This window comes from Dermacentor andersoni, chromosome 2, assembly GCF_023375885.2.
Source record: "Dermacentor andersoni chromosome 2, qqDerAnde1_hic_scaffold, whole genome shotgun sequence".
NCBI classification, from domain to species: Eukaryota; Metazoa; Arthropoda; class Arachnida; order Ixodida; family Ixodidae; genus Dermacentor; species Dermacentor andersoni.
This window is the reverse complement of record NC_092815.1, coordinates 143,049,582-143,073,335: the sequence shown is the minus strand read 5'-3', so window position 1 is coordinate 143,073,335 and position 23,754 is coordinate 143,049,582. Positions and strand designations below refer to the sequence as shown.

General features: G+C 46.7%; 1 protein-coding gene across 3 annotated transcripts in view; it reads left to right on the top strand.

Annotated features, from left to right (window-relative positions):
• The window catches only part of LOC126540648 (mite allergen Lep d 7-like), an 89,771-nt gene that overhangs the window by 57,127 nt on the left and 8,890 nt on the right, over positions 1–23,754 (top strand). Inside the window, exons 1-3 of one of the 3 annotated variants that reach the window (XM_050187487.3) lie at positions 2,880–2,989; positions 20,701–20,767; positions 22,464–22,701. In XM_050187487.3, coding sequence (XP_050043444.1) covers positions 20,710–20,767; positions 22,464–22,701 — 296 coding nt within the window. In that variant the 5' untranslated portion in view covers positions 2,880–2,989; positions 20,701–20,709. Of the gene's footprint in view, positions 1–2,879; positions 2,990–20,700; positions 20,772–22,463; positions 22,702–23,754 lie in introns of those variants that run through there. The other 2 variants (XM_055076194.2, XM_072286561.1) reach the window with 2 other exon arrangements.

Sequence of the window (23,754 nt, the reverse complement as noted above, 5' to 3'; positions counted from 1 at the left end):
AGGAAGCATATTAAGAGCACGAAATATCTCGAGTGTATGTGCATCAAACGGTGCGTTGACAACATGTCGGACAGTTTTCTTCGGTAATGTTTTTAAGCTTCGTATGTTTGCTTGCGATGTCGTACCCCACACTAGATTACAATAGCTAACATGTGAAAGGAAGAGACTGTTATATCATATCAGTTTTACCTTAGAGGGCAGTATATATCGTAATCGACAGATTACTCCACATGCTCTCGCCAAAGTGGACATAATGCGCTCAATGAGTGTATCCCAAAATATATGTTTGTTAAAAATTATGCCTAACGTTTTGACATTATCAACTAATTTTATCCTTTCTGTGCCGAGGTAAACAACAGTATTGCACTTTACTTGTTTTTGTGGTGGCGTAAACAACACAGCCTTAGTTTTATTCGCATTAATTGCTAATGAGTTTAGATTACTCCACTTTTGCAATAAGTTTAAAGCTTTATTTGCCATATTTGTAACGCGCAATATCAAGTGATCTGAAAAAAAAGGCTAGTATCATCGGCATAGACTATGAAATGTGCATGTTCACTAATATTTGTTATGTCATTAATATAAGTGTTAAATAAAATGGGTCCGATTACACTTCCTTGTGGAACGCCTTGTGTTAGTTCTCTTGCTGATGAAAGTTTTGATGCAATTGCGACGCACTGCCTTCTGTGCTCAATATATGATTTCAAAAGTTTAAGGGGGATCCCGCGAAAGCCATAATGGTTTAATTTTGAAGATAGGGTTTCATAGCTAACCGAATAGAAAGCCTTGGAAAAGTCAACGAATACACCTAGAGTTAACATTTGTTCTCGAAGTTATTTAAAATTATTTCTTTTTGCGTCAGCAAGGCAAGCTCTGTAGACATTTCCTGCAGGAAACCAAACTGCATATCTGTTAGGATGCTATGCTTATCAAAAAATGACTTAATTCTCGCGCAAATGATCTTTTCGAGACCTTTGGAAATTACAGGAAGTATAGATATTGGCCTATAATTTGTTAACTCGTTTTTGTTTCCGGACTTAAATATAACAATCACTTTCGCATGTTGCATTTTCTCAGGGAAGACGCCGTTTAATAAGCAAATGTTAAAAATATGAGTAAGCACATGTAACAAAACATCAAGCGCAAATTTAATGGGTTTAATCTGTAATCCATCTATATCGTGCGATGTGCTGTTTTTTAAGGACACAAATGCCGAGTATACTTCTTCTGGTGTAACAGGTTAAAAAAAACGCAGTGTAAGCATTGGGAGTACCCAGAAAGGAAGTCGCATTTATGTTATGCGTGCTTGGGGTTAAAGACGTAAAGTGCTTGTTAAATGTGTCAGCTAATTCTTCACCACTAACTGCTTTGTTATCATTTGGCAGCTCTAATTTCTGCTTATTATGAGGTTCCGGAAGTAGAAGTTTATTTACTTCACGCCAAATGACATCGCTCCTAGTTCCCGCTCTATTAAATATGTTTTCAAAATGTCTGTTCTTGGCATTACACATCTTACACATCTTACACGTACGCGTACACACAGAAAGGACATACATATCGTGGCTCACCAATTAGCCCATCAGTATCGTTTAAGATTTGTTTGTTTCACAAATAATAAGTGCACATACCGGGGTTGCTCTCGTGTACTACATTGTAAAAAGACAATTGCAGCAAAACAAAGGAGGGAAGAACCGGACAAATGTCTATGAATCACAGGCATGTGCAGAAGCACGAGTAAAAGAAAAAAAATGCCGACAGAAAGACAAAGCTGATGTGAGCATTACGAAGAAAGGAGATCATTATAAAGAAAAACCTAAAACAAAGCACGCACACTGAAGAATCCACGAGCAGACGGCCAGAACGGCTAGGCCCGCATTTCATGCAAGCACAAATTGAGTAGGATGTGATTTGTGCCGCGCATGTGTAGACAACAGCGCACTTGGTGCTGAGTGGTGTTGCGAGTCCGCAGAGGAGCCGCAGTGCGCCGTTCCTATACAAGCCCTATATATGCGGCGTGCCGGAATTTCTCATAGAGATTTGTAGGATGCTGCGAATCTTACTCCATATACGCACCACCTGCCAGATGACGCAGCTCCCAGCAAGAGCGACCGTTTATTTTGGAAGAATGGAGCCACGTCAGGCTCTTAAGTTAAAAAGAATAAAAAAATCCGAGTCGCGGTCAGTTAAACGGCATATTTTGCCAGCGCAGCCTATGGAGGAAAAACGCACGGCGAGCCGGATAATGATGATAAGAGACGCAAAAAAGCACCAGCACATGTAGCGGGAGGCATAATGAAGTCGAAATGGCTACAGGGGGCCAGCAGGGATATACATCGGTGCAGTTTGCAGGGAATGGGAGATTGCGCAAGGGAGCGACAAACGACCAAGCATGAGGCATTGCACAGGCGAAGGCCTACTTTTAATGTACATGTACTCGTCAACGAAAGGAAAGCTTGCATTGGAATAGACGCGCACACAAATTGCGTCACATGCGATGCGTAATAACGAGTCGCCCGCCGGAAGGTATGCTATAATAGGTACAGGTCCGAGCGAAACAAAAGGAAATACAGATGAGAGACCCTCGAATGTACGCATCGCTTTGCCAATTAGCTCGTCACGGTGGTGGCAGGAAGACTACCGGTGAACGTTGCGCAATTCAAAAGCCCCACCTCCGCGCTTCGCTGGCTTTCTTAGCGTCATCGTCAACTTTATTTTTTTTCTTCGCAACAGCGCGCCGCGAACTCACGTAGTGGAGAATTCACTTATGACGCATTGCGACACACCCTTTGTTCTCTTCGTGGCGCGTTCGTGCCACGCACATTGAGCTGGACCCGTTTGTGCGTCATTTGCCTCGATCCAAGCGCTCGCGCGTCTGCACAAAGTCTGCACACGGTCCCGGCTGGGGTGGGGCACGCAGGAGCTCGTGCACATCGCTGGAGGTTCTATTCTTCTCGAGCCATTCGACGTGGGATCGCTCATTGTCACGACGGTGAGTCTTCCTGGTCTGAATGAATGTGTGCACGGATGGATGATTTGCATATAACGACGACTCGTCGCGGCTTGTCGGTAGCGCCACGGCCTTTAACGTCCCTTCCACTTCTTGGCAGACGCCAAAAGTACACATTAGCGGCCGAACACCGTATGCGTGGATTGAAATGTCGCTCAAACGATGACGTAACCGTGGCGTTTCGTCGCAGATATCGCGGCACCAAGTCGCGCTCCAATACAGGTGCTTGATACGGGTACTTGATGCCGAAATATAAAATTTGTTTCTGACTAAATAAGTGTTTGCCTTGCGGAACACTCGAGACGAGACGCGAAAGCTTATATGAAATGGCGCCCGCATTTCATACGGCGCACGGCCAGTGTCGTGTGAACTTTCTCAAGCTGTCTGCTGAGGCTGCACTGGAAATATCTTTGCAACCAGCAGTGTACCCCCCCCCCCCTCTTCCTTCCAGAGGTCGGCTGACCTCTGCAGAGAGGAGGGTTACAGCCTCCAAACCATCGCTCCTTGTCGGCACGCCGTTAGCGGCGCTGTATTTTCGCAACTAAAACGGAACAAGTGCGACATTATTCTATACACAAGCGTACTTCCTTCAACTCTTGGGGCACAGGTCGCTTGTTTCCGGAAGGACTCTGCACCAGAATGCCTCAGTCGCAGTGCCACATTAGCGCTGAGCAGTGCAATTACGCACGCAGATGGACGAGTTTGTTCTCGTTTATTGTCAACCGTATTATTCGGTGCACACTACGGTGACTAAACGAGTATAGCAAGCTCTAGCCTGGCGTTACCACCGCATGGCGTTGTGTCCTCGTTCTTCACCCGTCTTGAGCTCTGAGTTATTTCTTGCTAATGCCTTACGCATTCTTCAAATGCACATTGATAACAAATCTAGCCATAACTCTGCCAGAAACGTTCGTCACTGCCGTTATATTTTACACTTATGCTCACTACCAATACAGCCGCTTTGACAAATAAAGTCCGACAGATACTTTTTTGATACACTGAGTTTTCATATCATAACATTGTTATTTAGAAGTAACCTAACGTAAAGACTACAGGAATGTACATGATACGATGGAGCAAAATTTATCTTGAGGATAGTTCAGAAAAACAACGAATAAATAAATGTTTTATGCTAATTATTGTCTGCTGTCGAAAACAATGTATTGCTTTTTTTTTTGCTACGAACGTGCACTCCATGGCCGGAAACAAAGATCATCATCATCAACAACAGCAGCATCATCATCAACGTCGTCGTCGTCGTTGTCGTCATCCCCATCTTATTTTTATGCCTATTTTAACAAGGTGTAACAATTTTCCTTGATGTATAGAACGGTGCTCGGGATTCTGTGGAGTCGAAGCGCTTTTGGTGTATTGCGCGCGTGAGGACTTTGCATTGTCGATGACACGTGCCCCTCTAACGCATTAATTTTTATTTCTTCTTGTTTTTTCATACGTCGCTGGTAAAAAAAATCTGTCAGCCGTTTTATAATCAAAGATGCTCACCCGAAGGAAACGAAACGAAAAGTCAAAACAGATATTGATGCGCAGGCTATTTCATATGACTCGCCGTAAAGGGTCTAGTTCCAATTCAGGTAAAGCTTGCAATAAAGAGAGTTGCACGAAGACAGTATCGAAGTCGAGGACCATGCAGACGACCTGGCTGTTCAAATAGGCTGTTCAAACTGGCCACTTAAATAATATAAAAGAATATGGGGTTTTAAGGGGCAATGCCACGATTTAGCTATGAGTCACTTCGTAGTTAATTTTGATTATCTGAGGGTTCTCCAAGCGCACGTCATGAATGGTACACGCGCGTTTCTGCATTTCGCCCACAATAAACTTTGACCACCGAGGCTCGCGATTGAACCCGGGGCCTCATGCATGGCAGCGCAACGCCATGTTCACTAATCCACCACGGCTTTCCTTTTACTTCTTTTCTTTATTAGACTAAGCCACCACGGCGAGTCGTGAACTGGCCATGACTGCTCTTCAACTTCATTTTTATTTCGCTTCTGTTTTTTGCAAACTATCGATACTTGCAGAGCTATATGCTTTTTTTATATCGCACAACGCGCCTACTTGAACTTTCTGCGAAGAGTTCATGAAGGCTATTCTACTGGTATTGTCATGTTATTGCTCTTTGTTGGTCTCTTTGAGCGGGTTCAATTTTTATATGTGCTGTTTGACTGAGCGAGAAGTCACCGGCATCACGCATGATGTCAAATTCTTCAGCGCGTTTATATATAACACGATGTCACGTCCTCACGCTTTTTTATGCACCTAAAGAAAGCCATGTTGTGTTTTTCACAGACTGTCACGCGCAATGTGGTGACATTTTGCCTTAATATTTGTTTTTCATAGTTTTATTTTGCGGACGCGGCTGCACATGGTGCGTCCGCGCCCTTCCTATCTTGGAGACAACTTGTGCTGGGTTCGAAGGTTAGCCGGTGAGGGAAAGCTCATCGCTTCGTGTGCACCGCGTTCTCGAGCGCCTGGTTGGCCTTGAAGCGAAGGGCAGCACGAAGGGCAATTCGCTCGCGGCTGCTGCCTCTCGTCATCCCGCCAGCGTTCTGACAGCTCACCGAGTAAGATCATTTCATGTCTGCCTGTGCGCGCGACACGGTGCTTGTTAATTTAGTTTGTAAGCGAATGTTTGCAGCAGATTATGCAGCTAACAAAACTACTAACCTTACGGCTCATAGCTGTCTGATAATTTGCTGTCGCAGTCAATGCTTCGCGTCTCGGGCGAAACTGCGACATTTTTATGTTAGCAACGCCCATAGGGTATTTCCTTCTAATAGCACATACGTTTTCGATACTTGGCGCTTAATGCTTCGTTATAGCAGTCTTTTGTCAGGACTGAAACATTCGTGTAACGCAGCAAGAAGTGCCGACGTAAATGCGTATGTTAGCAGAAGAAAGTATCCTAGCGACGTTGGTAAAGCCCAGCCAATCTTTTGAAATGCAAGTTTTAGAAAATGTTTACCACTGAATTATGCTGGTGCACTGCGGTGAAGTTGAACAGATTGCCGAAGAGACAATGTCCAAATTTCCTGGACGTGTGACCACTATACTTATTCACGCACTCCATCTTCGGAATTAGCACTTTTGATAACATTGCAGCTTTTGTAAGCCACAATTAATTTGTTCACAAACTGAAGCGTCGGCATTTTTTAGAACGCGCATATTTTTATCCGTTACAATTTTTATCTCCAAGGTTCTACACATTTGAACAAATAGGATGACGGCCTGAGGTGTTGTGGTGAATAAATTAAAGAAAGGAAAATACCATGTCAATAAACACAGCAGTAAATTTCTGTTGTCAATTCAGAAATGTCTGCTGTACACAAGAGCGCACTCATAACGCCGCATGACAATGTGAAGGGATGTGAAGGGGCTGCATTCTGTTGGTGACCACCGACAGAATGCAGACGGTAAGCTCAGCAGCATTGGGCTCGGTCAGTACTAGGGAGGGAGGACGCAGATGTCAGAGCGGCCAGTTTGTGCATGCTGAAATAAAGATGAACGCCGTAAAGACGATGGAATTTATTTAGTTCGATTTATTGCGCACAATCATGTACAGTATGGCCCACTTGTAAAGGGTACACGTACGAATGGAAACAGACCCTGTCAACCTTTAACAGCTGAACTCTGTCGAGTGAGGCTAGCTTACCAGGACTCTTTGAGGAACTATCAGACGTTGTTTGGGATATGGTCGGCCTTGCTAAATAACGGCCATGTCCTCTGCTGTAGAGGTCTCCCTGATAAGAAGCAATACGGGGTAGGATTCCTAATTCATAAGGATATAGCGGGCAACATTGACGAATTCTACAGCATTAATGAGAGGGTAGCAGTAGTCGTAATCAAACTTAATAAGAGGTATAGATGAAAGGCAGTAAAAACCTACGCTCCAACATCTAGTCACGACGAGGTAGAAGTAGATCAGTTTTATGAAGATGTTAAATTAGCCATGAGGAAAGTGCAAACTCGGTATACAGTATTATTGAGTGACTTCAATGCAAAAGTGGGAAAAAAGCAGGCGGATGAACAGGCAATTGGCAACTAAGGCGTCGATTCTAGAAACGCTAGAGGAGAGATGCTGGTAGAATTCGCAGAAAGGAATAAGCTGAGAATAATGAACACCTTTTTCAGGAAACGTAGCAAAGGAAAGTGGACCAAGAAAAGCCCTAATGGTGAAACAAGAAATGAAATTGATTTCATACTTTCTGCCGATCCCAGCATAGTACAGCATGTAGAAGTGATAGGTAGGGTAAAGTGCAGAGATCATAGGTTAGTGAGGGCTAGAACTCACCTCAATTTGTACAGAGAAAAAGTAAAATTGGTCAAGAAGAAACAGGTCCAGTTAGAGGCAGTACGGATAAAAGCATACAAATTTAGCCTGGTACTTGCTAACAAATATGAAGCCGCAGAACAGAGAGATGATGATGATTACGTAGAGGTAATGAATGAAACCGTAACGAGGCTGGCTTCATAGGCAGCAACTGAAGTGGGAGGCAAGGCTCCAGGACAACCAATAGGCAATCTGTCCCAGTAACAAAGGACCTAATAAAGAAACGACAAAGAATGAAAGTGTCATACTCAAGAGATAAGACGAAATTCTCGGAACTGTCAGAACTAATCATCAAGGCGAAAATAAGTGATATTCGAAATTATAATGCGAGAAAGACTGAAGAAGCCGTATGAAAATGAACGCAGCCTGAAATCAGTTAGAAGGAAACTTGGCATAGGACAAACCAAAATGTATGCACTGAAAGATAGGCAGGGTAATATAGTATCGTAATGATATCATCAGCAATCTCGAAGGTATAATAAAAGCATCGGAAAAATTCTATACTGACCTGTACAGTAGCAAGAAGACTCAGGAGTACTCCATTCGAAACAATAATGAACAGGATACACAAACTCCTCCTATACCTAGAGATGAGGTCAGAAGGGCCTTGCAAGACATGAAACGGGGAAAAGCGGCAGGACAAGATAGAATAACAGTCGATTTAGTCAAAGATGGAGGAGAGATAATGCTAGAAAAACTGGCGGCTCTCTATACAAAGTATCTATCGACTGCAAGGGTCCCAGGAAACTGAAAGAATGCAAACATGATACTATTCCACAAAAAGGGAGACGTTAAAGAACTGAAACATTATAGGCCCATTAGCTTACTTCCAGTATTATATTAAATATTTACCAAAATAATCTCCAATATAATAAGGGCCACACTGGACTCTAGTAAACAAAAGTAACAGGCTGTCTTCAGGAATGGATACTCTACAATGGATTACATCCATGTCATGGATAAGGTTATCGAGAAATCCGCAGAATGCAGTAAGCCTCTCTATATGGCTTTCATAGATTACGAAAAAGCAGTTGGTTCAGTAGAGATACCAGCAGTCATAGAGGCATTGCGTAATAAAGGAGTACACACCGCTTACGTAAATACCCTGGAAGATATCTACAGAGATTCCACAGCCACACTAATTCTACACAAGAAAAGTAGTAATATACCTGTAAAGAAAGGCGTCAGAAGGAGACACAATCTCTCCAATGCTATTCATTGCGTGGTTGGAAGAAGTATTCAAGCTATTAAAGTGGGAAGGTTTAGGAGTAAGGATCGACGGCGAATACCCCAGCATCCTTCGGTTTGCCGATGACATTGTTCTATTCAGCAACACAGCAGACGAGCTGCAACAACTGATTGGGGACCTTAACAGAGAGTGTAAGAGTGGGGTTGAATATTAATATGCAGAAGACAAAGATAATGATGAATAACCGGGCAAGAGAACCAGTTTTCAAGATCGCCAGTCAGCCTCTAGAGTTTGTGATGGAGTATGTTTGCCTAGGAGAATTGATCACAGGGAACCCTGATCATGAGAAGGAGATTCACAGAAGAATACGAATAGGTTGGATCACATACGGCTGGCATCATGAGCTCCTGACCGGAAGCTTACCATTATCATTGAAAAGGAAGGTATACAATCAGTGCATTTTACCTGTGCTGACTTATGAGGCAAAGCCTTGGAGACTGACAAAGAAGCTTGAGGACAAGTTAAGGACCGCGCAAAGAGCTATAGATCGAAAAATGCTAGGCATAACTTTAAGAGAAAGAAAGAGAGCGGTTTGGATCAGAGCGCAAACGGGTATAGACGATATTCTAATTTACATTAAGAGAAAAAAATGGCACTGGGAAGGTCATATAATGCGCAGATTAGATAACCGTTGGACCATTAGGGTGACAGAATGGGTAACAAGAGAAGGGAAGCGCAGTAGAGGACGGCAGAAGACTAGGTGGTGCAACAAAATTAGGACATTTGCGGGTGCTAGTTGGAATCGGTTGGCGCAGGACAGGGGTAATTGGAGATCGCAGGGAGAGGCCTTCGTCCTGCAGTGGACATAAAATAGGTTGTCGTTGATGACGATGATGATGAAACAGTATTTACTTCCACGTAATTGGAAAGTTTGTTAGCTTTTAAAGCGAAGCTTTCTTTGCTTCTTCCTTCGACTTTCCCACTCCCAGTGCTGCTGCGGCTGACTGGCCCACCTCGTCGGGGGGTGGTTCAAAGCGTGTGTATGCATTACAGTAGGCCGACAGAGCTGAAAGGCGATGCGACAAACTCGTTTGGACCTGTGCACTCCGTCGGATGTGCGCAATGGCCTCTGGAGCTACTTGGGCGTCGAAATATTACCTTATTGACAGCTGCAATTATCTGTGTTCCCCGCAAATGCGTTGCAGAAACTGCAGCGCTTACCTCTCTGCAAACCCGCAAGTCCAGAGGAAAGCTAGATATAATGGAAGAAAGGAGAGAGGAGAGGTGACAGAGAATGGGTAGAACCGATGGAGTCGCGAAATGAGTTAATAACATCCTTGCCACTGTTCGCTCGGAGTTCCCATACAAGGGGTGGTGGTGAGGGTGACGCTAGAAGGCAAGGAACGCCACTCCTATAGACACGACAGCCATGACGGGGAGACAGGATAAATTTAGGTTCAAGGTACGGGACGGCACGTTTCTGATATTTCTGAAAAGTAAACGCCATGCAAATTTGTCAAACGGACAACTTACGCAGGGCGTGCAGATGCAGAGCCGCATTAAAGCATTAAAGGGTCCAGGCGACACTACGGAAGCGGTCGCACGCCATATGAACATCTCTGTGCCAGCCGCGGTAGCTTTGCGGCTGTGGCATTGATCGAGGTAACGGGTTTGATCCCGCCCGCGGCAGCTGCATTTCGACGGAGGCGATAAAAAAGAAAACGCTCATGCACTTAGATTTAGGGAATAAGGGTAGGTACAGCGCAACAATCTTAAGAGAAGGAAATGGAGAGACAGGAAAAAGCACTGACCTTCAACTAAGCTTTTTGAAGAAATTCCGACAGCTGTTTATTAATTAAGTAATTAATTAGTTAACTAATATATAATTAATTAATTATTTAGGTCATTAAGTAATTAATAATCAATTCGTTCATTAATTTTGGCGCACGCTTAAGTACATTTAGAAGGGTGATGGTTTGGGCTAGTTGGTTTTCCATTTTAGATTTTAGAGTCCTCCTTTTCTTGCGTCCCTCCTCCATGATTCGCGCTGTACCACACAAGGTAATGTACACCACAGTGTCAAAATTAATCCGGAGTCCGCCACTACGGCGTGCCTCATTATCCGACTGTGGTTTTGGCACGTACAACCCCAAAATTCAATTAAAGTATAATACTCCTGCCGCTGCCGCGATGCGATGTGCCATGTGAGGCAACGAATGTGCCCAACCCTCTCAGAGGTTATGAATGGCGCACAACAATGCCTCAAACAAACACTTGCCCTCTGTGTTCTGTGTATGTCTCTTAAGAAGCGAACCATGTTGTAAAAATAGTTGGACCTCTTGAATATATGTTTATTTTTATATGATGTTCAGGTGCAGCAGAGCTATTGGGCTATAGCAGAAGTGGGGAGACAAACAAACATTGAAAACTTTTTTGAGGCAGAATATACCTGAACCAAATCAGACAATGAGAAACAAGGCATCTGTATAGGTTCCTGTGTGGCCCCTGTGTTATGCAAGATATTTCTGTCTAAGTTTGACACAAGGCTAATGGAGATCACAGTTAACGACGAGAGTGCTTCGCCCGTTACGATAGGTCGACGATTCTTTGATCATTTTAAAGTTGGTGCCCTGGGAATGTTTGAATGATGTGGCCGAAGAAATTTTAGCGCATTTCAAAAGTTCTTCTGACACTTTGAATTTTGCCATTGCACTCTTTAAGGAAAAAAAATTATTATTTTTTTAGATATAACACTAACTTATCCAGGCGAGCCACATTTGCAGGATTTACTCACCTAGAACCGAGAAGGCTTTGCTTCCGTTTGAATCAAGCCATTCTAAGTTGGTAAAAAGAAGTATAGCCACTTTATGTTTCCGGTGTGCGCTACAGAAAGACTGTTGTCACGCCTTCCAGAAAGCCTTGACCGTCAAGTTCAAGGGCTAACTACAGCGGGTTTTCCTGCATAAGTGGCTAAGGCGGGTAGCCGAGAGCCTACGTGTAAAGCTTAAAAGACAAGACAAAAGTGGCCAGAAATACGACAAAACAAAGAAAAAAGAAACGTTCATGTGGTGCCTTATATTAATAAAGTGTCGCACAACATCAAGGGAGTCGCGGGAACACGCGGTGTACACGCAATTAGTGGTTTCCGCTCCTTGTAAGCTGTCAGGACTGTGCACGCGCATTGAAAATGCTGGAAAGAAAAAAAAGTAGCCGGCAAAACGAAGCATGGGAACAAATATTTTAAGTGCGCGGCGCATGTTGTCTACAAAATTCTGTTGGAGTGTGGTAATGTCTATATTAACAAAGCAGCTGGTCTCAAGGAGCAGGTCACCTGGCATTTCACTGTCGTCACTGTCGTCAGTGCGGCTGGGCACCACTGTTTCACATTGTGACTGTTCATGGCAGGCGCAGGACAATAACCGAAGCAGAAACACTTGAGGCGTTTTATGTCAGTGTACAAGAGGAAGGAAAATGCATCAGTGCTCCTCTTATCTCTCTGAGCGATAATGACATAACTTTTCTAAAAGGCTGAGCTTTAAAGATAAGGAAGTAGAAAGTAGAAATAGACAAAGCAAAATGGTGCGCTCATCAACTTAAATAATATTGTACCTTGCTAAGAGCACTGCGCATGCGTCGGCGATTTGATGTTCGAGGGTTGGTGCGTTATATTTTTTTTTTTTTCAGATACATGTCAGTTGGTAGACAGTTTGTGGGGTCTCTTCTTTCCATCGTGTTTGCGTCTCAGTTTTTTCGGTGGTTTTCTCAAGTTTGAGAATGAAAACGCATTATTATTTGTATGTATTATTTGTATTATTATGTATTATTTGTATTAATGTATTATTTGATACATTGCTTTTATAAGGTGTATACCTTATAAAAGCAATGTATCAAATAGTACAGCTATTCCTAAAATCCAACGCAAACGAAAGACGGGAAGCGTCAAAGGCGTTAATAATCGCTAATTTTTTTTCAATAAAGTTGAGCAATGGCAAGGAAGGTGTGGAACTAGATAATGACTTTAAAAAAATTGTGAGGACGTTTGGGCTTCCCCTATAAGAGTGGAATGTGATAGCATTCCAAGATTTCTGACTGCTTCTCACGCTTCCAGGCAACTGCAGTTTATGTAACCGTAATCTTTACTGGCAAAGGCGGGCGGCGGACGCTGCGCACGAAGTCGAGCTTTCTATAGTCGGATACAACTTAAATCTGCAGTGAAGCCCCGCTCACGCGCTCATAACCGCCAGCCACTGTTCGCCGCGAGGCTGTAAATAGTTCGTACTTCAAGCTTTTCGTGTTACCTAAATAAGGCGGTAACCACAAAAATAAAATTATAAGCGCGTAATTTTATATGTTTTCACTCGTCTATTCCTGTGAAACGGCGAAAGCCCATTTCTTTTTTGAACTGAAATGAAACGCTAGCTTTGCTGCAATTATGTCAAGTTTCACTTCAGTAGGCAGTGAGGTTTCACGAGTAAAACGGGCTCAGCAATGAAATGAAATGTACCGAGGACTTTTGAAGAGTGAAAGGCTCAGAATCCATACACTTTGTCAATGTCCGTTGCACACCTCGTCGCTTCCACCGATGAAAAGACATCTCGAGAACAGCAGACGCTGCGGCGGTATTGAGTACGACGCCATTTTGAAAACGTCGCATGACGACGACTTTGTTTGCTTCTGTGATTGGCTAGCGCCGTAGCACCACGCCGCGCTGTCCGTGTGCTTGGTTGCCAACTGCTGCTTTTTTTAAAGCTGCATACTATAGTAGAAACACTGCCTCTCGGGTGGGCCGCAGCGGATGGATCGATGGATGTTATGAGCGTCCCCTTTGGAACGGGGCGGTGGGTTGCGACACCAAGTTCTTGCTATTTTACTGCTCAATGTCCTACCTGGGTTAAAAAGAAAAAAAAAAAAGAAAACAGCCTCACGATGAATTCCCATAACGAAAAAGCGATGGATGGATGGATGGGTGGATTGATGTTATGAGCGTCTCCTTTGGAACGGGGTGGTGGGTGGCGCCACCTAGTTCTTGCTATTATACTGCCTAATGTCCTACCTAAATTAAAAAACAGAAAAAAAAACAAGGTGAACTCCCACAACCAAATTTTCTGACCCCTATTGCGAACTTTGCTTTTGTAAGTCTCCGTTTTTTGTCGTTTACCTACTTTTCTTCCACCAGTCTTCCAATCGCATCTTACTAATCTCTATTGCAGACATGTTTACTTTTCCCGTGCTCTCGCTGAACCCAAGGGTTTCAAGGAGGCCAGTGGTACCTATACCGACCGCTGGGCAGCGATGCGGTGGAGACGAGCGCCATCTACAGGTGTTTGCAAGGAACAGGACGCCCCGCTTTATGGCCTCTGAGATTTGCGGGCGTCGGCGCGCGCAAATCTCGGTGGCCATGGCTGCTCTATGAATGGCAGAAATGCTGGAAAAGGGGTTCGCATTTGTGTTTCCGCGTAACAGTATTCAAATTCTTCAAATTATAATACGACGCTATCCTGTCTGTAAGTTGTGTTTAGGTTGTATTTTACGATTTTTCTGACGCATGTTACTTTGAGGAATCGAGTTAGTTCAGTAACGTCTCAGCGCCACGCGGACGGCCTGGGTAGTTGTGGTGAGGAATGACTTTTTACCAAGGGAAGTCCGACGCCGACATAGGATTTTTTTGCGACGCGGGGCCCTTAACGCTATCGCGTTAATATTATCGGAGGAAAAAAAACTATTTGAAGATATTCATCATCATCATCATCATCATCATCATCATCAGCCTAGTTACGCCCACTGCAGGGCAAAGCCCTCTCCCATACTTCTCCAACTACCCCGGTCATGTACTAATTGTGGCCATGTTGTCCCTGCAAACGTCTTAATGTCATCCGCCCACCTAACTTTCTGCCGCCCCCTACTACGCTTCCCTTCCCTTGGAATCCAGTCCGTAACCCTTAATGACCATCGGTTATCTTCCCTCCTCATTACATGTCCGGAGGAGCGCTGTTAAGGTCGTGATTGCGACGAGTAGATTAATTGTTTGCAATACTGATGAGAGGGGAAGCTTTATTAATAATTGAATGTAATAATTCTAAAGAGTTGACATGCCGGCGGAAGGAAAGCGGTCCAGAGTTTACAGATTCGAGAACTGAGGTTCGCGAAAAATTGCGGTCTTACCAAGGGAAGACGAAATGAATTGCTTTTTTTGTATACCTTCTATCATATTGATTTCAAGGTCCTTATAAAGGTTCCAAACCATCGGGCCATATTCTAAAATCGGGCGGACTAACGATTTATAAATCGCAGTTTAGTTTCTTTAGGTGTGGAAAATAATTGGCAATTTTTTAGAGCTGTAGAGCAAACCTGGCCTATGTGTTTGCGCCACGAAATGTTAGATGTGAAGAAGACACCTACGTACTTTAATTTTGATAAACTATATGTACAACCGTCAATACAGAAATAAAGAATACATGATGGAGTTAGTTTGGCGGCGAATGATATTAAAACTTGCTAGGGTTTGTATTCATCTTCCATGTGCCACACCATGTACAGGAATGAGCCATGCAAATGAGTGGGGAAAGAGCCATTGAGACGGCGATCACCCGTTGTACTTCTAATTACGTTACAAAAAACGCACTCACCGGCGTATAACCGGTGTTGGATATCGCACCGCTGGCACGAGTTGTTGGAACCTCAGTGCTGACGCCCGTTATTGCAAATGGGTTGCAAGCCCCGAGGGTAGCGTTGGCCTGGCGGCCTGGGGCACTGGAAGCATCCGAAGGTCCCGGCAAAGCATGAGTCAACTGGTAACAGAACAACTTGTTTATTCTAACATCGCAAAAGAGCGGCCGGTCAGGTCGACCGAAGTGGAGAGACGGGAGTGCACGTTGCTCAACAGAAGAAATCGGAGCCTCTCTCTCGGCGTCCGGGGGCAGCTGCTCTTATACTCTCGGAGTTGAGGGCAAGAAGGAACGTCTCGGGATGAGACCACGTGACTCTGGGCCCGGACAGGCTGAGAGACATGTTGAGACGAGTGTAGTGACGCATCGCCGAGCCGGCGCCAATCAGACCTCCTCGATTCACACTTGGGGAGCTCCTCTCCCCGGCTGCCGCGCTTTGACAAGCGTGGGCACACACACACACACGCACACACGAAGACACGTGGCACTGAAACACGCCTGGACGCGCTTGGCGGGGAGGCTTTGCGGCAGCTCCGAACGGGCCAAAATGTCCGCCGCTTTGAACGAAGCCCCGGCGTCCGTTGCATCCGCGCCGGCTATACGCGCGCCGTAGGCGAAACGTAACAGACCGCCCCGCCGGGGTAAGGAGATCCCGATGGTCAGGGGACTGCATCCGCTGTCCGGAGGGATGTGGCTTGATGATGCTCATAACCGAAGTCGGTCGTCCTTCGGCGTTTCTTGAGCGCAGCGCACAGAGAAGGCCTCGTTCTCTCGTTCAGGCTCACACAGGACACTGCAAAGTGACTTCGGGAGAGTTGACATTTTTGTTCTCGTTCCCGGCAAGCGTTAGAACTACGCCGAAGCTCAACCGCTCAGTCAGCAAGCACGGCACAACCCTCACTAAGCCCTGCCAGGCTCTTTCCCCTTTTATACTACTGCCTAGTTCCTTACAGTAGTTTAGCAGCACTCAGAACGCGTCCACAAATCGGAAAATTGCACTAGAAAGCACATCATCACTTTGAAACACTACACAAAAGCAATATGTTAAAAATCCTGCCTCAGGAAGAAAAACATCAGTAACAAATAACTTTGAGGCTGATTCCTACGTTAGGGCTTCGACATAAGCCATCGGCGTTACCGTTGAGACTCCCCTTTTTGTAACGCACCTCAAAGGAATGTTGTTGCAAAGCGAGGCTCCAGCGCAGGAGGCGGCCATTTGTGGAAGAGATAGTCTGCAGCCATTGGAGAGGGCAGTGATCCGTCTCGAAGCATGCGAAGCGGAGATCGCAGCGAGCGACCGGACACTAGCTCAGCTGGCGAAAACCCCGTAGCCGCATGCGGCGCGGTCTTTAATGCCAACGTCACCCCAGGCAGACACAGCTCCCAGTCAGTTTGTTGTTCAAACCACAATGCTCTCAACACGCGCTTCATGACGGAGTGGAGCTTCTCAACGGAATTCGACTGGGGGTGGTGCACTGAGCTGTGTAACAGCTTTACCCCGCACCTTTCGAGAAAGGCTGTCGTCAAAGCGCTAGTAAACACTGTGCCCTGATCTGATTGGATTTCCGCAGGAAAACCAACTCGCGCAAATATGGACAGTAGTGCATTGACTATCTCAACTGAGCTGAGTTCCTTAAGCGGTACTGCTTCAGGGAACTTTGTCGCTGGGCAGATCACAGTCAAAATGTGTCTGTACCCCGTGGTTGTTACCGGCAGAGGTCCCACTGTATCAATAACGAGCCGTCTAAAAGGCTCCGTAATGATAGGTACCAACTTCAACGGCGCCCTCGATTTGTCCCCTGGTTTGCCCACCCGCTGACAGGTGTCACATGTCTTCACAAAGTGGTCTGCGTCCCGAAAACACCCTGGCCAATAGTACTCTTGCAAGAGACGGTCCTTAGTTTTCTTAACTCCTAGGTGTCCGGACCACGAACCCCCATGCGACAAGCGCAACAGATCCTGACGGTAGCACTGAGGCACGATCAGCTGATCGAACTCCACTCCCCTGCGGTCTAGATACTTCCGGTACAGGACCCCACCTCTTTCCACAAAGCGAGCATTTTTCTTGGCGATACCTTCCTTGACAATGCAGCGGATGTTTTCTAGGCTGCCATCCTTCTTTTGCTCGGCTATCAAAGCCGACCGGCTGACTTTTAGCAACCTATTAAGTCCATCTGACGTAGGCGCGATGAGCAAATCTGCAGATAGCTCTTCTAACTTTCCCGTGTCGGGCATTTCCTCTCCAGTATCTGGTGCCTTTAACGCTACAGGCTCAATTTTATTCAGTTCGGGCGTGCTCTGAATATCAGCTTGCTGCGCCTCTGACCCTTTCTCATTGTTCGACAACGTCGGCCCCGCAACTACCGCCTTTGCAGCGAGCTCCCGAACCTTCGATCTGGTTAAGGCCTGAACGCTAGCCTCACCAAACAAAAGCCCCTTCTCGCGCAGGAGGTGATCGGACCTGTTCGAGAATAGGTACGGGTACTGGGGGGGCAGCATAGATGACACTGCCGCCTCCGTCTCAAGTGCTCCGAAAGGTCCTTCAATAAGCACTTTTGCTACGGGCAGACACACGCTATGAGCTTCCACGGCTTGCTTGATCCATGCGCACTCGCCCGTGAACATATCGGGTTCTACGTAGGAGGGGTGAACTACATCCATCGTAGCTGCGGAATTGCGAAGCACTCGGCACTCTTTCCCGTTCACGAGGAGGTCTCGCATGTAAGGCTCGAGAAGCTTCATGTTCTCGTCAGTGCTGCATAAAGACAAAAACACGACTTTTTTTTTTGTTTCTGGACACTGCGCCGAAAAGTGACCCGGCTTCTGACACGTATAACACACGCGCACTTGCCTCGTCTCGAACCGCTTTCTGCGTTCGGCTTCGGCTGCCGCCGTCTCCTTACGTTCGGTCGGACACTGCGCCGAAAAGTGACCCGGCTTCTGGCACGTATAACACACGCGCGCTTGCCTCGTCTCGAACCGCTTTCTCATGGGCGTGAACTTCGGCCTCTCAAACTTCGAGCCAAATTCACCCTTTTGACCGTCCTTAGCTCCGCGAGCCCGACGCGTCACAAACTCCTCGGCTAGCTCGGCGGCTCTAGCCACCGTACTAACGTCTGGCCTATCCAAGACCCAGTACCGCACGTTCTCAGGTAACCGACTATAAAACTGTTCCAGCCCGAAGCACTGCAGAACTTTCTCGTGGTCACCAAACGCTTTCTCTTCTTTGAGCCACTCCTGCATGTTTGACATAAGCCTGTACGCAAACTCTGTATATGACTCACTTCTGCCTTTCTCGTTTTCCCGAAACTTCCGACGGAAAGCCTCCGCTGACAGCCTGTACTTTTTTAGCAGACTCGATTTCACTTGGTCGAAATCCTCTGCCTCCTCTCTCTTCAAGCGAGCGACTACGTCGGCCGCCTCGCCGGGTAACAAAGTGAGCAAGCGCTGTGGCCACGTTTCCCGAGAGAACCCCTGCTTCTCGCACGTTCGCTCAAAGTTAACCAGGAACAAACCAATGTCCTCTCCAAGCTTAAACGGCCGCATCAGGTTAGTCATTTTGAACAATACTCGTTCTCCTGCACCGTGTGCCTGACTTCCATTACGAGCGCGTTCCATCTCTACCTCGAGACGCTTCATTTCCAAAGCGTGGTCGCGCTCTTCTTTTTCTTTCTGCTCTTTTCGTTCACGCTCCTGTCTCTCTTTTTGCTCTTTAAGTTCGCGCTCCTGTTTCTCTTTTTGCTCTTTAAGTTCGCGCTCCTGTCTTTTTGCCCGCTCCTCAATGGTCTCAAGGCATTCCGACAGCTCGTCATCCTCAGCTTCTAACTCAAGAATAGCCCTTAGCAGTTCTGGTTTTCTGAGTTTGTCTGAGACATCCAGACCCAACTCTCTTGCAAGCTCCAGCAATTTCGGTTTGCGCAACGACTTCAAATCCATGGCTGCTCTGAACGCTGCTTTCTCTACTGCCTACTATTGTCTTGCCGCAAACTAACCCGGCAGCAACGACAACCACAATTACCAGCTCTGTTTCTGACACTAACAAAAGCCTGGCAAAGCTCAGAAGAAGAAAGTCCCGCACTCACCAAACCTCGCAGCCAAGAATTCAGCGCAGTCGTTCCGCTGCAGGCAACCAGTCATCACACAGGGCTCGTTGCACTGCTCCCGGATGGTCGTTGTGCTGCTCAGCATACAGTCAACCGCATATCTTCGCTGCTGGCCTCCGTTGTCGCGATCTCACCGCTGGCAACCAGCTGTTGTATATCGCACCGCTGGCACGAGTTGTTGGAACCTCAGTGCTGACGCCCGTTATTGCAAATGGGTTGCAAGCCCCGAGGGTAGCGTTGGCCTGGCGGCCTGGGGCACTGGAAGCATCCGAAGGTCCCGGCAAAGCATGAGTCAACTGGTAACAGAACAACTTGTTTATTCTAACATCGCAAAAGAGCGGCCGGTCAGGTCGACCGAAGTGGAGAGACGGGAGTGCACGTTGCTCAACAGAAGAAATCGGAGCCTCTCTCTCGGCGTCCGGGGGCAGCTGCTCTTATACTCTCGGAGTTGAGGGCAAGAAGGAACGTCTCGGGATGAGACCACGTGACTCTGGGCCCGGACAGGCTGAGAGACATGTTGAGACGAGTGTAGTGACGCATCGCCGAGCCGGCGCCGATCAGACCTCCTCGCTTCACACTTGGGGAGCTCCTCTCCCCGGCTGCCGCGCTTTGACAAGCGTGGGCACACACACACACACGCACACACGAAGACACGTGGCACTGAAACACGCCTGGACGCGCTTGGCGGGGAGGCTTTGCGGCAGCTCCGAACGGGCCAAAATGTCCGCCGCTTTGAACGAAGCCCCGGCGTCCGTTGCATCCGCGCCGGCTATACCGCGCGCCGTAGGCGAAACGTAACACCGGATATTCGACGTGATATTCTGTGGGTGGTCGTAATCATCAATTAAAGAAACGCAGCAGCCCGAACGGGTTGTAATCTACGTACAGCAAAGCTGTGTGTGAACGTATGAAGAGTCGAAACACGAGTTTGTGTTTATTGAATGTCTGCACAAAGCGACAAGGAAGGCATTGTAGAGAGGCTAATGCCACGCCGCCGCCACTTCCGCGGACGCGCGGAGTCAAGCGCCTACTGGAGGGGCTGCGAGGAACCCTTCGACGTACTCCGCTGTGATTGGTTTGGCTATTCGGCAAATGAACAGCCAGGCCGTAGCACTCGCGGTCACGAGACTGAGCGAGGTTCGCAAAGAAAAGCTTTGATTTTAATAGTACCTTCTGCTATTGGCAGAAAAGTGCCACGAACTTAGCATCTGCGGCCCCTCAAAATGAAGTATAAAGAAAAGAAGCATCAAGTAACGAATGAATGAGGACGCGCGCTTTTCGGTGACAATATAAGTTCTTTGGCGACAAGTATAGGTTGTGTATTCAAAGGCGATGGCGCCTGGAACGACTCCATGCTTTTTAACGTCGTTCCTTGCTGATCGCAGGGATCCAATATGTGGAGCCTGTCGGTCATCGTTCTATGCTGCGTCTGCGTGGCTGCAACTGCTCAAAGTAAGTCTGATTCCACTATGTGCTCCTTTATATACTCAATATTCTTAAATGTAGCAAGAACATTATGAACTTGAGGCAGAGCACATGGCGCTCTCGCATCGGGCGTCATGTGGCACAGGGACAAGCGTTTGGGCCAATCATTGGACTGATCGCGTGCTCTATAGACTCTCCGACGATGGGTGTAACAGCGTACCCACCAGGACCTTAAATGACGGTAGGCAGGGTTTCCCGCATATCTCGCTTACCCGAACTATGAAGGCAACGTTCCCACCAGTAACAGCACTAGTACAAGCCGACATATGTGTTGCGAAAGCTTGGGCGGTATGAGGAAAGGAGTGCGACCTGATTGGTAACATTTTAATTACGATTCCATGCCGAGGGCTGCCATTTTGGGTTGGTGAAGTAAGGTTTGTTGAAAGCGCACATGCTTATTTGTTTTCTCTTTTTCTTTTTTTGCTTTTTTGTTTCTTTCTTTAAATAATTCAAGCTATAGTTCTGGCCGTTTCATTGCACACGACAGCACCAAAACGGAGGCAAAAAATAATGAAGCTAACTTGGCTTGTACATTCATTCTCGACTTTTGTCATCCGATATGACCGACAAAAAACGATACGTATAATAAAATAAAAAGTCGTAACTAAAGCCGGAACTCCAAACTTCGAGTCTGAACTGGAGTACCTCTGCCGTCACCAGCACGATCAGTGTAGTCACCATGGCGCCAAGGAACAAAATTTTAAAAGAATATAAAAGACAGCAAGTACCACCGACTCAAACACGGATCTTGGCGTCCCAGCGGGCCCCACATGTACTTCGTCATTACGCCTGTGATGGTAGACGAAGAAAAAAAAAACATAGGCAGAAGTACGCTGAAATGAATGGGTCCTGTCTACCCTGATGTTGTTGTCACGTAAAACTGAGGTAGCTTGGGCTGGCTGGTAATCAGATGCGACAGATATCGTCGCACGGTATGTGCTTCACGCTATATACCTCCCCAACAACTGCTTCAATTCTTTTATTTTATTGGGCTTAGCAACAACAAAATAAAGCATTAGTGTGCTCTGTCCGTGCCCATGTGCGTGTCTGCGTGTGTATGCACCCTAAAGTCCCCCTAGCATAATTGTGAATATTCGTGCACCCATACTAAACAGCAAATTATGGCCATTTACGGACAGATTAAAGGTGGCGCAGTTAACAATAAAGCGATTGCGTGCGAAGGCCTAAGACGCCATTCATAAGCAGTGAATTTGGTTCCTCCCACACGACCTGCACGACCCAAGAGTGGCTGGTGGTCAAGTTCAGCAGCCCAGTCCACCCTTATCGCGGCGTCCCAGTTCTACATGTTTAAACCTGGTACACTGCTACTTATGGGAAGCATCACTGAGAGGGAGACTAACAGCCACACAATGCTAAGAACTCCCCAAAGCAAGCTAGTGCTGAAGCACTGGTTAACATCAACAAGGGCAATCTGATTTGAGCACATAGCAGTTATCGAAGACGAATACCATTATTCATAGTGACGGTAGTTTTGTTTAATAACATCTAAAAACAGCGGTAAGAGAAAGATCGTAAATACGGTGAGTAAATACGTCTCACGTTTGCCTAAGATTTGACATATTCATTGCTATTCCCGGATTTGTCACCACGTTTTCACATTCCTCGCGGATATCTGCGGCTGAAATTGTGCGGCGCGTTTCAGGCAGCCTCTACCCGTCTCTGGAAGGCGTGACCGAGGCGACCCCTGCGCCGGGACTGTACGCCGCCGTGGTCAACTACCTGTTCGACCAGGTGCTCAAGGCCATCAGCCAGTCAGGCGCCATCGACCCGCTGACGGTGCCCAACACCACGCGGAGCTTCGAGACCAAGTTCATCGTCAAGGTGCAGGCCGAGGCGGGACTCTACTCGGGACGCCTCACCGGCCTATCCACCATGCACAGGTGGGGCGGCACGTGCAGTGTTACATTGCTTGCTCCATTGACGCAAGAAAGCAGAATACTTTAAGGAGATTTATAAAAAAAAATAAAGAGGGCTCGTTTTCAGTGCGACATAGTCAGCGCGTCACCGAGTTGCTGGTTATGCACGCGGAGCATTCTGGGTAACTCATGCGTTGGAGTGTGGCGCGAGATAGAACATGCTCTACCGCGACGTCGGCGCCACCGGCGCCCTCTAACGTACGGCCTTTTACGACAGCCACGATGACGTTCACCTCTCCCCAGCGTAACGCAGCGTCGTGGACGTCACGCAGAACTATGAAGTAGTATTTAGTGCGCAGCCTTCCGTCACAGCTCTCTAGAGCGCTGAATACTCGCGCTGCGGTGCATACATTTGCATCGTACAGTGGTGAAATCCCGGATTTGAGACAGAGTGCTCATGGTGTTTCTGAGTGTGCCCTAGGGAAGTATAGACCCTCTGCGCTGCCACAAAGGTTGTGTTCGCCATTGCCACGGCAGCAAAACGAACGTGGCATTTTATCTTAGAATAGTTATCCGTACAAGCCGCCGCCACTGCGAGGCAAGAGCCGCAACTGTCAATGGCTTGTCTATTTGGCAGCGGTGATAGAAAAAAAAGCACTTGTCAACTTGATGACACCTGATGACGCAGGCTAACACTTATGTACACAGCTTCCGCGCTCTGAACCACCATGAAGGGGGCGTGGCGTCAGCGAACAGGTCAAGCTGATGGAGTACTGGCTCAAAAGGCTCGCAGAAGAAGAAAAACGCAGCTAACAGGCAACGTCCTCGCCGTGCTGTCCTTTTAGCGCAAGTATTATTTTGGCTATCATGCAGAAAATAGTCAACCAAGTTCTTATTACCACCATTCAGTAGGGAGCAAGCTCAAGGTGTCGCACCGTTAAGCATTATGTCCTCTCGGGCGAATACAAGTAGCCGGTATCAACACGCTGCAATTGACAAGGCGCCATTCTGAGAATCAAGCGGGCTAATATTTCAACCTCTGATTTGTCAGTTGAAAGTTGAAATGTAATTACCGAA